The sequence below is a fragment of the Theropithecus gelada genome, chromosome 7a (assembly GCF_003255815.1).
Source record: "Theropithecus gelada isolate Dixy chromosome 7a, Tgel_1.0, whole genome shotgun sequence".
In the NCBI taxonomy this organism is placed as follows: Eukaryota; Metazoa; Chordata; class Mammalia; order Primates; family Cercopithecidae; genus Theropithecus; species Theropithecus gelada.
In genome coordinates this window covers 31,485,483-31,501,053 of record NC_037674.1, presented here as the reverse complement: position 1 = coordinate 31,501,053, position 15,571 = coordinate 31,485,483, and the positions used below count along the sequence as shown (strand labels likewise).

At 35.4% G+C, this 15,571-nt stretch overlaps 1 protein-coding gene across 1 annotated transcript in view; it reads left to right on the top strand.

Moving 5' to 3' along the window:
* Positions 1-15,571, top strand: part of RFX7 (regulatory factor X7) — a 160,930-nt gene that overhangs the window by 54,220 nt on the left and 91,139 nt on the right. The window contains exon 2 of the mRNA XM_025390675.1: positions 11,704-11,737. Coding sequence (XP_025246460.1) covers positions 11,704-11,737 — 34 coding nt within the window. The remainder of the gene's footprint in view (positions 1-11,703; positions 11,738-15,571) is intronic.

The window sequence follows — 15,571 nt, the reverse complement described above, 5'->3', positions numbered from 1 at the left end:
GAGGAAGGGAGCCCTACTGATGGTGAAAAGTCCAGCTTCCTAGGTTATCACAGAGGGTAGAGAGTGATTTCAAAGAGCAAAGAGAAAATAGCCAGCCTAAATAGATTTAATTTCTAAGATGTCTCTTTTTAACTTTCTGAATATACTTTAAAAATATAAGTATATAGTATCCAATTTGTGTTTCTTGAATGCAGCGTCTTCCCTTAACCTTTGTGAGGATTAAAGTTTTGTTTTCTTTTTGCATAGTGTTATTTCTTCCAAGTAAGGGTTTCACCCCCTTTTTTCTCTGTCTTTCATATTGGAGGGTTTTTTCCAGTTGTCTATCCATCTGAGTATATTTAAGAGTGGGGCACAAAAAATTGATAGGAAGCTCTTCACATGTAAATGGTGCTTCTGCTTTCCAATTCAGGAGGTCTGTAGTGGGACCCAGAAATCTGCATTTTTAACTAGTTCCCAGGTATGCTGATACTGTTAGTCCAGGAATCATATTTTAAGGACCAGTTTATTAGGGAGTGCTTTTGTGATTCTATGATCTATGATCTATGGAAGGGAATGGAGGGGAAGGAAACAGCTTGGGCAGAGGGAAGGTTGAACTGCAATGCTGAAGAGTTCCGAAGATAGAATGACCAGTCAAAGCTGTCTCAAGTTGGGGGAAGGGGCTGGTCCTTAATATCCCCATGTTGATTAGTGTCTAGATATGGGCTGTCCCTGGAAATTGGTATGACCTTGAGAAGTGATATTTCCTTCAGCCTAAGCAATCATACCCAAGGGCACAGACACTGAATGCTGACAGACACCGAGGGCTTTGTGCTGCACTGCACTGCACTCCCAGCAGTGGGTCAGAATTCTTTCCTGAAAAGGGAAATGGAGCATTGCATTATGTTGTCTGTACATGATCCTTCCCAGTCAGCAGGGAAGCCTCATCCTGAGACAGCTACTTTTTCTAATTTTTCCTTTATCATGTATTAATTTTACCTACTCTAGAACTTCATGTAAGTAAAATCATACAGAATGAACTTTTCTAGGTGTTTTATATGGCTCAGTATAATATCTATTAGATTCATCCATGTTCCTCTATGTATGTATGGTTTTCTTTTAATTGCTAGGTAGTATTCCATTGTGTGACTATGCCACAAAGTGCTTATTCATTCTTACATTGATATCATTTGCATTGTTTCCAGTTTGGAATTATTATAAAGATGATATGAACATTCTTTTTCTTCAACATCTGTTTTGTGGACATCTAGTTTGATTCCTGTTGGATAAATACTCATGGTAGGTTTATGTCTAAATGCTAAACTAGTCCAAGGTGGTTTTGCGTTTCACATTCCCACCATAAATATATGAGAGTTATGGTTGCTTCAAATCCTTGCCAATATTTGGGTCTTTGGCATTTTTAATTTAAGCCTCCTAATGGTATATCATTGCGATTTTGATTTGTATTTCCTTGATGGCTTGGTTCCTTGAACATCTTTTCATGTGTTTATTGGACATTTTTGGACATTTTTGTGAAATAGCTATTCCAGTTGTTTGCTCTTTATTTATTGAGTTACCTGTCTTTTACTACAGAGTTATAGGAGTTCCTTATATATTCTAGGCATAAATGTTTTGTCAGATATGTTTTTCAAGTATTTTATTTAGTTGGTGGTTTTTTTACCTTCTTAATTGATGTAGTTCAGTGAATGGAAGTTTACTGTTATTTTGATTGGGTCTGATTTATTTTTGTTTTTAGAAACGGTCTCGCTCTGTTGTCCTGGCTGAAGTGCAGTAACATGATCAGAGCTCACTGAAGTCTTGAACTCCTGGGCTCAAGCGATTCTCAGCCTCCGAGTAGCTAAGGGCTACAGGCATGCACCAGCACGCCTGGCTTTTTAAAAAAAAATTGTAGAAATAGAGTCTCACCGTGTTGCCCAGGCTGGTCTCAAACTCCTGGCCTCAAGCAGTTTTTCCGCCTTGGCCTCCCAAAGCCTTTTTAAAAATGTTTATTGCAGCGGGGCACAGTGGCTCATGCTTGTAATCCCAGCACTTTGGGAGGCCGAGGTGGGTGGATCACCTGAGGTCAGGAGTTCAACACCAGCATGGCCAACACGGCAAAACCCCATCTCTACTGAAAATACAAAAATCAGCTGGGCGTCGTGGCCTAGCTACTGGGGAGGCTGAGGCAGCAGAATCACTTGAACCCTGGAGGTGGAAGTTGAAGTGAGCCGAGATCATACCACTGCACTCCAGCCTGGGTGATAAAGTGGGACTCTGTCTCAAAAAGAAAAAAAAATGTTTATTGCTTCTGTAACCCTAAGAAATCTTTGTCCGCTCTCATATCAGCATATTCTCCTATGGTTTCTTCTAGACATTTTAAGCTTCAGCTCAAATTTTTCTGTAGTATGAGGTTTGTACATTTGTTTACAGATGTGTCTAGTTACTCCATCAGAATTTGTAGTAACGATTTTCTTTTGTCCCTTGAATTGCTTTGGTACCTCTGCTGCAAATCAGTTTACTGTCAGTAGAAGTCAGGTATCATTAGTCAGGTTTCATTCATATAACTTTTTCACTGCATGCAATGTTACTTTTTTCTGGCTGCTTTCACAGTGTGCTTTTTATCTTTGTTTTTTCATCCTTTTGACTATGTGTGGGTTCTTTATAATTATCCTGCTTGGAATTTGCTGAACTTCTTGGATCTAGAAATTTGTGTTTCTCTTAGAATTTGGAAAGACTTTGGCCATTTATTAAATATTGTATTTTTCTGTCTCATTATCTCTCCTCTCCCATTGTACATAGTTAGACCACTTAATATTGAACTTTAAATTTCTGAAGCTCTGTTTATTATTTTTTTAAAGTCTTTTCTTCACATTCAATAGACCTATTGATTTTCCAGTTAAGTGGCCCTTTTTCTGCCATCTGATCTCAAATTAAGGCCATCCAATGAATTTTTCATTTCAGACATTATACCTTTTAAGTTCTGGAACTTCCATTTGGTTCTTTTTCATAGCTTCCATTTGTCTGAGAAATTTCCCCATGCAAACATTTATTATGACCATATTTTCCTTTAAATACTTGAAAATGTTTATAATACTTGCTTTGAAGTCCTTGTCTGATCATTCTGACACTTAGATCATTCAGGATTTAGTGTCTGTGAGCTGCTTTTTCTCTTGACTCTAGGTCTTTTTTTTCCTGTTCGTTCACTATAGTGTATTTTGCTTGTGTAATGGGCATTATGGGTGACGTATTATAGACTTTGGATTCTGTTATTTTTCTCTGATGAGTGTTGAATTTTTGTCTTAGTAGACATCTAATGTGGCTGGATTCAACCCCCAACATGATTTTTTCTGTGACAGGCAGCAGCAGAAATCTCATCTCAGATCCTTTCACCTTCCAGCTGTTTCTCTTTGTGAAGAACCTTGGAGTCTTCCTCAGGCTAGGGTCATTCAAATATTGGGTGTAGTTCGTATAGAAATTTTGCAGCACTTTCCTTTCTGGGATTCTACCTTTCACTTTTAAGCTGCCTTGGCAACCACAAACTTTGTCCTTTTTAAGCTAGCAAGACAACAGATTCTACCAGTGCACTTTGGGAGGCCGAGGCAGGTGGATTTCTTGAGCTCAGGAGTTCTAGACCAGCCTGGGCAACACCGTGAAACCCCATCTCTACTTAAATACAAAAAATTAGCCAGGCGTAGCAGCATGTGCCTGTAATCCCAGCTACTCAGGAGGCTGAGGCAGGAGAATCACTTGAACCCAGGAGGTGGAGGTTGCAGTGAGCTGAGATCTCGCCTCTGCCTTCCAGCCTGGGCGAGAGAGCAAGACTCCATCTCAAAAAAAAAAAAAAAATAAACTATACCAGTACAGTTTTCTCATTTAAGGCTAACTTCCTTCCAGTTGCTACCTGCTTTTGATTACTCTTTTGACTTAACATTTGTTTTTGTATTTTGTCCAGAATGTATAATTGTTATGTGTGGCAAGTTAATTTTAATATATGTTAAATTGTCATTATCTGAAGCAGAACACTGAAGCATTATTTTAATTGAAACAATTAAAACAAAGTATATTCAGGTAATAGTTTAGGAAATTATGAAACATCTGCTAAATGGAATTACAAAAAATACATGACATTAAAAATTTGAAGATTATTAGAATATGATTTTGGCAAATTTAAATAATACCCTGGTTTGATTATAGCAGTGTTAAAAATTAGATATGTTCATGACTACATATTGGAGAGAATATGTGAAAAAAGAAAAGAGTTTATTGGTTGTAGTGGTAGAATTTGGGGGAAGTTTTCAAATATATTCCATTAACACTGGTATAAAACTATGATGGGTTTATGATACACACATATATGTATAGAAATGTGTGTATATTATACATATATACACATACACATTTATGTATACAGTTTATATGTATACATATAGTTTATGTATACACCCATGTAGTAAAAGACTCCTGGACAGTATAGTTGAGCTCTTGTGGCAGGATGTTCACCCCACACTCCGGACATAAACTGTTGATAAGATATATACAGAAAGGTTATTTACATATATAAAAGCTTCAAATCAAGAAAGAGAAATTAAATTCATAGGTGCTAGTAACAAGGAGTCAGGGAAGCTGACTTAAGAAAGGTGGTAAGCAGGAACTAATTCCTAAATGGCCCATAGTGGTTTTCACGTCCTCATACAGACCTTAAATGCTGGGGATTGATGTCTTAATGTTCATAGAAAAGTCTAGGCCACATACTCTGTGCTCTCACAAGGTAGTTGGAACTGATAAACTAAAGCATAGAACCTGAAGAGAGATCTTTACCTATAAAATGGGACTGAAAAAGGGAACCCACGGACAGACCCAGGAAGTTTCAGGTAAGCCTGCTGTTTGCCCAGGGCATGTAGAAGGGTAAAATATGAGATCCGGAGCCTTAAGCCTGTATTATAGATGAATGTGGAGTTTGATTTGATATCATAGTTTCCTTTTGGTACAAGGACTCTAAATCAATAAATCAGTATACAAATATGTCTGGAACCATTAAACCCTTAGAAATTCAGCAGAGACAAATATGAAACTGCTTCTGTAACCCACAGGATATAAGATTCCTCTGAAAAATAATTGTTCTGAAGATAAGTTCATAATTTAAAAATTTCAGATCACGAGAGAAAATAATGCCAATCCAGGTATACAGGACTTCCCTGGAGAAAATATCCTTGCTTAAAATGAACTCATGATTAAATTAAAAAGAATAAATCACATGAGGAAAGAGAGACTGACCACAAATTTCTCATCAGTAGTAAAAACCAGAAAACAAAAAGATGGTTTGACAAAATTAATATACAACAGAGTAGAGCTTAAGACAAAATGGTATTACCGTAAAGGACACTAGATCTTGATAAAAGGAATATACTACCAAGAAAATGTAAAAATTATAGTCTTATTTATATAGAATATAGTCTTAGCAGTATAGTCTTAGAGTTAAGAATGCAAAAATTGACACTTCCAAAGAGAAATTAATAAATGTCCAGTCGTAGTTGTCAGAAACTGGTAGATAAAATGGCAACAAAATATTTAAATAGCATAATTAATACACTTGATTAAATATAGATCTGTATGGAAATCCCTCTAGCAGATAAATAGAGAATACAGATTTTTTTAAAGGATACCTGGATTCTTAAAAAATATGACTGTGAGTTGGGTCCCAAAGGAAGTTTTCATCATGAAAACCATATTCCCTGGCTGAAGTGGAAAAGTAACTGATTGGTAGTAGATAGTTTAAAAATAAGATACATATATATTCATGGACATCAAATACTAAATTACAAAATATTTAAAATTAAATAACAAAATAATACATAGCAAAATTTGTAGGTTCCAGTTAATGGAAATTTTTCAGGAATAGAAAGATAAAGTCTTTCTTGTGTGTGCTTATTAAAAACAAAGAAGTAAGGGGAAAATGTGTTTTGTATTCAACTTTAACAGCATAAATACAAATAATGCAGAAGAAAAACAAAAAATAAATAAAAACTGATGAGATGTCAAAAAAGAGCTCAATCAAGAAAATTCAAAGCTAGTTTTTTTAAAAAAGATAATAGATAATAAGCCTCCTTGCCAGGTACTGTTCCTTGTGTTGGGAAGATAGTAGTAAGCAAATCATACCAACTTCTTTCTTTATAAAGCTAGTGGGGATGTTGGACAAACAGATAAATGCCAGTGGCAGTAATTATAATAAAGATAAAGCAACGTGTAAAGGACAAGAGAATGACAAGATACAGTCAGGGAAGGTTTCTAAGGAGATAACGTTTGAACCACTGAGCACAGAAAAGTAAGGGAGCAAGTCAGGCAGGTAGCACTTTTGAAGAGTGTTCCTTGGCAGAGAGAAAAGAAGAGCAAAAGCCTTAACTGTCATACTAGTAGCACTAAAAAAAAAAAGTGTCTTAAATGGATAGAGAACATTTACCAAAACACATGTTACCAGAATTATTCTTGATTACAGGAAGCTTAGAAATAAATTCTTTAGTGCAGAAACAAAACAAGGATATCTTCTGTTACTGCTACTCTTTATTATATTGGAGATTTTAGCCAAAGTAATTAGATAAGAAAAAGGAGGGGGAAAGAGACATAAAGATTGGAAAGAAAGAAAAATATTAATTATAAATGAAATGATTACCTGCAAGAGAATCTACATACTATTAGAACTGTCCGGGCACGATGGCTTACACCTGTAATCCCAGCACTTTGGGAGGCCAAGGTGGGTGGATCACCTGAGGTTGGGAATTCGAGAACAGCCTGACCAACATAGAGAAACCCAGTCTCTCCAAAAAAAAAAAAAAAAAATACAAAATTAACCGAGCGTGGTGGTGCATACCTCTAATGCCAACTACCCAGGAGGCTGAGGCAGGACAATTGCTTGAACCCGGGAGGCGGAGGTTGTGGTGAGCTGCGATGGCGTACTGCATTCCAGCCTGGGCAACAAAAGCAAAGCTCTGTCTCAAAAAATAAAAATCTACATGCTATTAGAACTAATAAAAGTTCATGAAGGTTGCTGGAGATAAGGTCAACATAGAAAACCAATAGTTTGCCTGAACATCAACACACAGATAAAATTCACAATACCATCTGTAAGTTGCCTTGTACTCTTTCTAACAAAATATTTATTCAGAAAGGAAATGACATTTTAAGGACAGATTAAAAAAAAAATCCAAATTATCAGTCATCATCTCCCATTCAACCTATAGCATTAATACAGTCCAAAAATAAAGTCCTACATAAAGTTTAGGAGGACTTTTGTGAAATTAGAAACCTGATTGAAAAATTCACCTGGAAAAACAAAGGTCCAAGAATTTTCAAGACTGTTTTGGAAATGAACAAGGAGGGTCATGCAATCAAATAACTAGACCTAAATTTTATAGCAGTAATAAATTCAAAGTGTGGTGTTGATTTAGGGATAGATGAGTAGATTAATAATAAAACAGAAAAGGGCCAGAAAAAGATTCAAGCACATACTGAAATTTAGTATAATAAAATAGTGAATGGGTTCCCAGATGGAAATAGTATATACTGTATATTACACCAGACCATACACAAGAATAAATTCCAATTAAAGATCAAACTGAGAAAAGCTAACTTCAAAACTTTTAGAATAAAATATAGACTGCTTTTAATCTTAGATAGGATTTCTTAAATAAGACATAAAAATAACTCATAAAGGAAAAAAATTATTTGACTAGATCAAAATGTTAACTTTAATAAAAGTTATTAACAAAGTTAAATATATATAATAGAATTAGTATCCAGAATATATAAAGCTTCTATAATGTAATAAATAGCTCCACTTAAAAATATGCAAAGGATAGGAACCAACAATTCATGGGGGAGAAAATCCCTATGTCTAGCAGGCAGGTTAAAAGGCACACAGCATTGCTAGTAATTGAGGAAAAGACAATTTTTAAAAAAAATAAAATTTCATGTCCATTGGAATAGTAACTTTTTAGTATATATATATTACCTGTATCATGTATAAATGGCATATATATGCAAGGTAATAAGAAAATAAGAACTATCATATACTGCTAATGGAAGTATAAATGGATATAAGTGTTTGAGAGAGAAAAAATTTGTTAATATAAAATAAAATAGAAAAAAATCATAAGCCCTAGAAAATTGACTTCGAGATTTATAGCTGAGAAATTCTTACAGGTATATACCAAGAGACATATACAAAGACACTTATGGCAGTACTGTTTGTAGAAAAACTGGAAGCTACATAATTACCTTTCAGTAGAGAAATAGATGAATAAATCTGATTATTTATTCAATGGAATAATTTTTAGTAGTTAAAATGAATGAACTTCATCTGAGTGTATCAACATGGATGGATCTCAAAAACAATGTTGAATTTAAAAAATTGTAGAATATGTACAGTGTAATGGAACTTACATAAGCATTTAAAAGCTTCACAGAACAGTGTATGTTGCTTATAGATTTTTGTTTAATACAAGGAACAACTCAAAGTAACAACTGGAAAGTTTACACATTGGATTAATGATAGTTGCCTTTGAGAAGGTAGGGAGGGGTATAAGACTAGGCAGAAGAAAAGGGGAACTTAAACTTCATCTATATTGTTCTATTATGTTTAAGTATAAAGTAAAAATAATCAAGGGACTAAGTGATTCCAGGGCCCTCATCTACCAGAAGGGCTTTCATTTTTCTTTATAACTCTATCCTTTAAAACAGCAGTCCCCAACCATTTTGGCACCAGGGACCAAATTCATAGAAGACAAAAAATTTTCCCATAGATCGAGGGGTGGGGGAGATGGTTTGGGGATGATTCAAACTCATTACATTTATAGTACAGTGTATTTATGTTATTATTACATTGTAATAATATAATGAAATAATTATACAACTCACCATAATGTAGAATCAGTGGGAGCCCTCTTGTTTTTCTGCAGCTAGATAGTGGTCCCATCTGGGGTTGATGGGAGACAGTGACAGATCATCAGGCATGAGATTCTCATGAGGACAATGCAGCCTTGATCCCTCACACGTACAGTTCACAATAGGGTTCACAGGCTCCTATGAGAATCTAATGTTGCCACTGACGTGACAGGAGGCAGAGGTCAGGCAGTAATGCACTCGGCTACTCACCTCCTGCTGTGTGACCCTGTTCCTAACAGGGATGAGAGTTGGGTACCCCTGCTTTAAAAGGCTATCATTTATATATATGTTTTAGAGCTTTACCAAGCTCTAAGGTAGATAAAATCATCCTCCTTAGATAACCATCCTACTTAGATAATCCCATAGAGTAGTCAGTTACTGGTATAATGAAAATATATCGAGATCTGTATGTTATAAAATAAACATTTCATTTTCATACTAATTTATATAAAAACTCATTCTTAAGTGGTCCCAGTCTTTACAAGGACTTTTCTTCATCTGGGGGACTGAAATTATTTTTCATTTATTCATTCAACAGATTTTATTGAACTCCTTACATGTACCAGATGATAACACAGCAATGAGCAAAACAGACAAAGCTTGCTATCAATGAAGTTTAAATTCTAGTCAAGGAAGATAGCTGGTAAACAAATTAATAAAATTATAATATCACTGGTGATAAGTGCAATGATGAAAAATAAAGCAGGATGAGAGCTATAGAGAGTGATTGGGAGTATTTTATATGGGGAAGTCAGGGAAGAACTGTCTGTTGAAGATAACATGGAGCAAAGTAACAAAGAAAGTAAAGGGATAAGTTATATGGGAGAAAAGTCCTAGAGGCTGACAGAGCAAGCCAGTGCAGGGCCCGCTCCTGCCATGAAGCTGTCATGGAGGCTGCCTGGCTAGAGCTGAATGAATGAAGAATAGACTAGTATGAGATTAGACCAGAAAGACAGCAGAGGATTGGGTCATAGTGGGTTTTTATGGCCATGGTAAAGACTTTGGAGCAAAGGACTAATGTCATCTTCAAAAAGAATCACTCTGGCCACTTTGTTGGGAGTAGCCCACAGGGTGTGGTGGTTGGTGATAGGGCAAAGATAGAAGCAGAGAAACCAGTTAAAAGGTTGTTGTAACACCTTAGACAAGAAATAATGACTGTTTGTTTTGTTTTATTTTTTTGGAGACGGAGTCTCACTCTGTTGCCCAGACTGGAGTGCAGTGGCACTATCTTGGCTCACTGCAAGCTCTGCCTCCCAGGTTCAAGCAATTCTCCTGCCTCAGCCTCCCAAGTAGCTGGGACTACAGGTGCACGCTGCCAGGCGCAGCTAATTTTTTTTTTTTTTTTTTTTTTTTTTTTGGTAGATACGGGGTTTTACCGTGTTGCCCAGGCTGTTCTCGAACTTCTTAGCCAAGGCAATCCACCTGCCTTGGCCTCCCAAAGTGCTAGGATTACAGGCATGAGCCACCACTCCTGGCCAATGATGACTGTTTAGACCAAGGTGATGAGAGATGGTTGGATCCTGGATACATTACTTTTTTAGCAGCAATTCTTAATCTATAGATTACTCTCAGATCTCAGAGGAAACTGAGAGTTATTGAGAAGAGAGAAAAATAGCACAAGTTAGGTGCCAATGAATTATAAGCTATATAAGTTATCCCAAAAGGAGATTTTAAAACCTCTAAAAATCTTTTGTAGGATTGTGGGAAGGGGAATTCAGTCCCTCTTAACCTACAGTTATTCTTTACTTTTTTTGCTCTTTTTAGTCGTTCTGAACTTTGCAATTAAACTGAATTCAGTCATATTTTATTGTTTAGAAAATGAAATTTGAAATCTGGGTACATGTATAAAATTTTGTTATTGATTGTGTTAAATGAGATTTAAATACTAATTTTTTTTTTACATTATAGCTTAGCTGTATGACTACATACAAAGGCAAATAACCAATTTTGGTTTACATTTATTTGGCTTTATAACTTTTTACAGAAGACAATTTGGTTTTAACATCTTTTAAAGATTGAGTGTTAACTGTTCCTGAACACTTTGCACGATTTCTTTGCATTTGCACTTTCCTATGTGTTATAACAAAATCCAAAGGTTAGTTGTTTAAATTATTTTATACTGGCTTCATTTGTGTTATATATTAACAGTTCACTTATATTCAGTAGTTCAGTTAAATTGATGTATAGTGGCTTTATTGTATTGTTTATTTCTAAGTATTTTTCTGCCCTCCCAATTTATTACTATATTAGTTAATCTTTTATTATTGCTTTTATGTCTAGGGATTCTTGTTACTGGTGTGTGTGTGTGTGTGTGTGTGTGTGTGTGTGTGTGTGTTGAGACAGAGAGGGGGGAACAGAATCTTTTATGTATCCAGCCTTACCAGTTACAGATTGTAGTCCATCATTATGACTTTTAAGTGCTAAGCAAATTATTGTCCAGAGTGGCAGGCAGACAGTAAAAATCGTAATTATTGTAAGCTCTGTGCCATACTTGTAAATATAGTAATAAATCTGCACTTATATACAGTTAAAAATTTAATTGTTTATTCAAAACAAACTTAGGAAATATTTTGACCATGCTTTAAGATTAAATTTAGTAAACTGAATGGGAAATAGATTTTTGTTTTGCTTTGTGAAAAACACAGTTTTAGGCTACAATCCCTAATCTTAATAGGAAGCTGTATTTATTTTTTCATAGTAAGAAAGACTAAATTACCACATCTTTTTGAGAATATTGCAGATAGTTAATAAACTTTTCATTTTACTAACCTAACTTTCTCTTTCTTTTAGCAAAACTGTACAATCTAAAGTGGACTGCATTTTGGTAAGTGAAATAACTAATCTTAAAGTTCTTTTCCAATAAGGTTTTTACCATGATATAAAATATACAATTTTCAAGTAAATATTTATTTTAAATATAATCTAACTCCAGTGAATAAAATTTGATATTTTAATTACAGCCCCCTCAAGTGAATTGTTTATAAGCTACCTAGATACTTTCCTGTATCTCATCAATAATAAAATCACAATCTGAGGTTAATTACGTTTTTGAATCTTAACTGGCTCTTACTGAAAGATTGCTTAAACAAACAATTAAACTGGATATTTATTTTTCTATTCTAATAACTCTAAGAATTTGTTTAGAGAAAGTTTTTGAAGATGTTTAATGGGTTAGTTTTGTTGAGATAGCGTATTTTTCATGTTTTTGTTGGCACCCTGTAGGAATTAAGCCATAATAATCGTTTAAGTTTAGATTCTACTTATTAGAACTGTAAAAATTCGTTTTCAAAAACAGCTTTTAAGATGCTTAGTTGATGTGTTGGGTTGCCAGTTTTTAAGATTTAAAGCCACAATAATAGGTTATTAGATTGTGTTAGTATAGTAGTAGTTTTTTAGGTCTTCTTTTAAACGTATGAGGGAAGGAGCATTGCAGCTACTGGGACATCTGGAATACTGCTGATTTCTTTCATAAAATCTCTACTGAAAGGATACCCTCTAGGCTTTAGAATATACGAAGGCTCTGTACTATTAGATTCCCCAAATTGTCAGTATAGTTAATTCTCTTTCCCTACTTGTGAGTTGGGAAGTTCTCTTACCCAAGTTTTGGTCTTGCTTATAAGCTAACCTGACTATGTTGGTGGTGGTGGTGGTGGTGGTGGTGGTCTGTTTCAGTGTCTGGTGCTGAAATAGTAAGATGTCTTATTAGCTTATATTATTATTAGCTTATTATCCTTTAGGTAGCTGAATACATAGGAATAGTTTATAGGAGAAGAGGAAGTTTAATCAGTTCTCTTCACTTTTCTAACCTAATAGCTAGCTAAAAGAAGACTTTGTGGAGGTGTTTTTCTTTTTCCTTTCACTTACTCTTCTTTTTGGGGGGGGGGTGTTTCTGTATGGTTTTTTGGTTTTTGAGGGTTTTTTTTTTTTCTCTTACAATAACCGTCTGAAGTAGGTAATCTTGTTACCTCCCTTTTACAAATGAAGACACCAATGCTCTGGCATTTCATTGAAAAAATTATTAAAATTATTGAACATCTTCTGTCTGCCAATTTTACTCACAAGGAATACAAAACAGAAAAGACATATTCCATGCCCTTAAGAAATTTAGTCTGTCACAGAGATATATTCAAGAGTACTCTTAAGAACTAGAAAAGTGGTGACTGGGGATGGAGGGAGTAACACATTGTCACCAACCCCCAGAGCATTTCCTCTGTCTTCCAACTCTTGAGAGTCTCATTTATGTGTCATTCTGTAATTATTTCATGATTACCATATACTAGACCCTGTTCTTGGTACCATAGTACAGTGGTAAGCAAGACAGACACAGTTCTTGTCTATCTATGGCTACCCACTTTCTTTGCAATACTTAAGATAACTTTGGAGGATTACTCACTTTTTTCTCTTCATTAAGAAGAGGCAGAAGACTGGTATAAATTATAAAATATGACATTTATAAAATACTAAATAAGAACAAAACTTTTTAAAGTCTTTTAAGGGTTCAGAAGTTAAAATATAAACACAAAAGTGTTTATATTTTAGTGTAAGTTTTAGAATATATGTAAATTTTTACTCAGTAATTTAAAAATACTGTGTTAGGTCCTGGACATACAGTGATAAACAAGATACTAAGATCTCTCCTGTCATGATCCTTTTATTTTATTGGGTGAGGTAGACATTAAACAAGTGAGCACATAATTAAGCATTACAATTCAGATAACGATAAATGATATTCCACAATTTTTAAAAGGGACAGGGAGGCAAGCGATGGTGGGTAAGGTAACCTCAGATAGGGTGGCCAGGAAAAGTTTCTCTGAGGAGATGACATTTGAGTGCCAACCTGAGTAGTAAGAAGCCAGCCTTGAGTCATGATCTCCTGGTGACCCACACGAGGTAGAAGGAACAGTAGGTACAAAAAATCTGAAGCTGGGAATGAGTTTGGGGTATTTCAAGAATGTAGGATCCCAGTGTGCTGGAACTTATGGAAGGAAGTAGAGAATGATAGAAAAGTTCATTTATTACATATTTAGTCATGGCAAGTAGTATCCTACGTGCATGGAAAGCTGATTAGAGGATTTTATGCAGAAAATAATGCAATCTAGCTTTGTTTTTTGTTTTTGTTTTTGTTTTTGTTTTTAATACCCTGGCTGTTGTTGGAACAGTGGATTGTGTGGTAGGGGAGGATATGAGTAGAAGCAGGAAAACTGGTTAGGCTATTGTAGAAGTCCAGTAGATAATTCAAGGCTCTTGCTCAGATGATAGTAATGGAAGATTTTTTTTTTTTTTAAGTAGAGGGGTTTAAGGCATTTTTGGATATAAAATTACTAAGTCTTGCTTGCTGATAGATTCAATGTGGAGGGGAAACAGAAGAGTCAAGGATGATCCCTTTCAGTCTAAAGCAGCTCTTCTAGTATTTATTATACCACAGGTTTGTGTGTAATGAATTTTCTTAGTCTGTGTTGATCTATGAATGTCTATTTTGCCTTCTGTTTTAAAAGATAGTTTTGCTGGAAATAGAATGTCTGGTTTACAGTTTTGTTTGCTTGTTTTTTCTTTCTTTTTTTTTTATTTATTATTATTATTATACTTTAAGTTCTAGGGTACATGTGCATAACGTGCAGGTTTGTTACATATGTATACTTTTGCCATGTTGGTGTGCTGCACCCATCAACTCGTCAGCACCCATCAACTCGTCATTTACATCAGGTATAACTCCCAATGCAATCCCTCCCCCCTCCCCCCTCCCCATGATAGGCCCCGGTGTGTGATGTCCCCCTTCCCGAGTCCAAGTGATCTCATTGTTCAGTTCCCACCTATGAGTGAGAACATGCGGTGTTTGGTTTTCTGTTCTTGTGATAGTTTGCTAAGAATGATGGTTTCCAGCTGCATCCATGTCCCTACAAAGGACACAAACTCATCCTTTTTTATGGCTGCATAGTATTCCATGGTGTATATGTGCCACATTTTCTTAATCCAGTCTGTCACTGATGGACATTTGGGTTGATTCCAAGTCTTTGCTATTGTGAATCGTGCTGCAATAAACATACGTGTGCATGTGTCTTTATAGCAGCATGATTTATAATCCTTTGGGTATATACCCAGTAATGGGATGGCTGGGTCACATGGTACTTCTAGTTCTAGATCTTTGAGGAATCGCCATACTGTTTTCCATAATGGTTGAACTAGTTTACAATCCCACCAACAGTGTAAAAGTGTTCCTATTTCTCCACATCCTCTCCAGCACCTGTTGTTTCCTGACTTTTTAATGATCGCCATTCTAACTGGTGTGAGATGGTATCTCATTGTGGTTTTGATTTGCATTTCTCTGATGGCCAGTGATGATGAGCATTTTTTCATGTGTCTGTTGGCTGTATGAATAAGACGTCTTCTTTTGAGAAATGTCTGTTCATATCCTTTGCCCACTTTTTGATGGGGTTGTTTTTTTCTTGTAAATTTGTTTGAGTTCTTTGTAGGTTCTGGATATTAGCCCTTTGTCTGATGAGTAGATTGCAAAAAATTTCTCCCATTCTGTAGGTTGCCTGTTCACTCTGATGGTAGTTTCTTTTGCTGTGCAGAAGCTCTTTAGTTTAATTAGATCCCATTTGTCAATTTTCGCTTTTGCTGCCGTTGCTTTTGGTGTTTTAGACATGAAGTCTTTGCC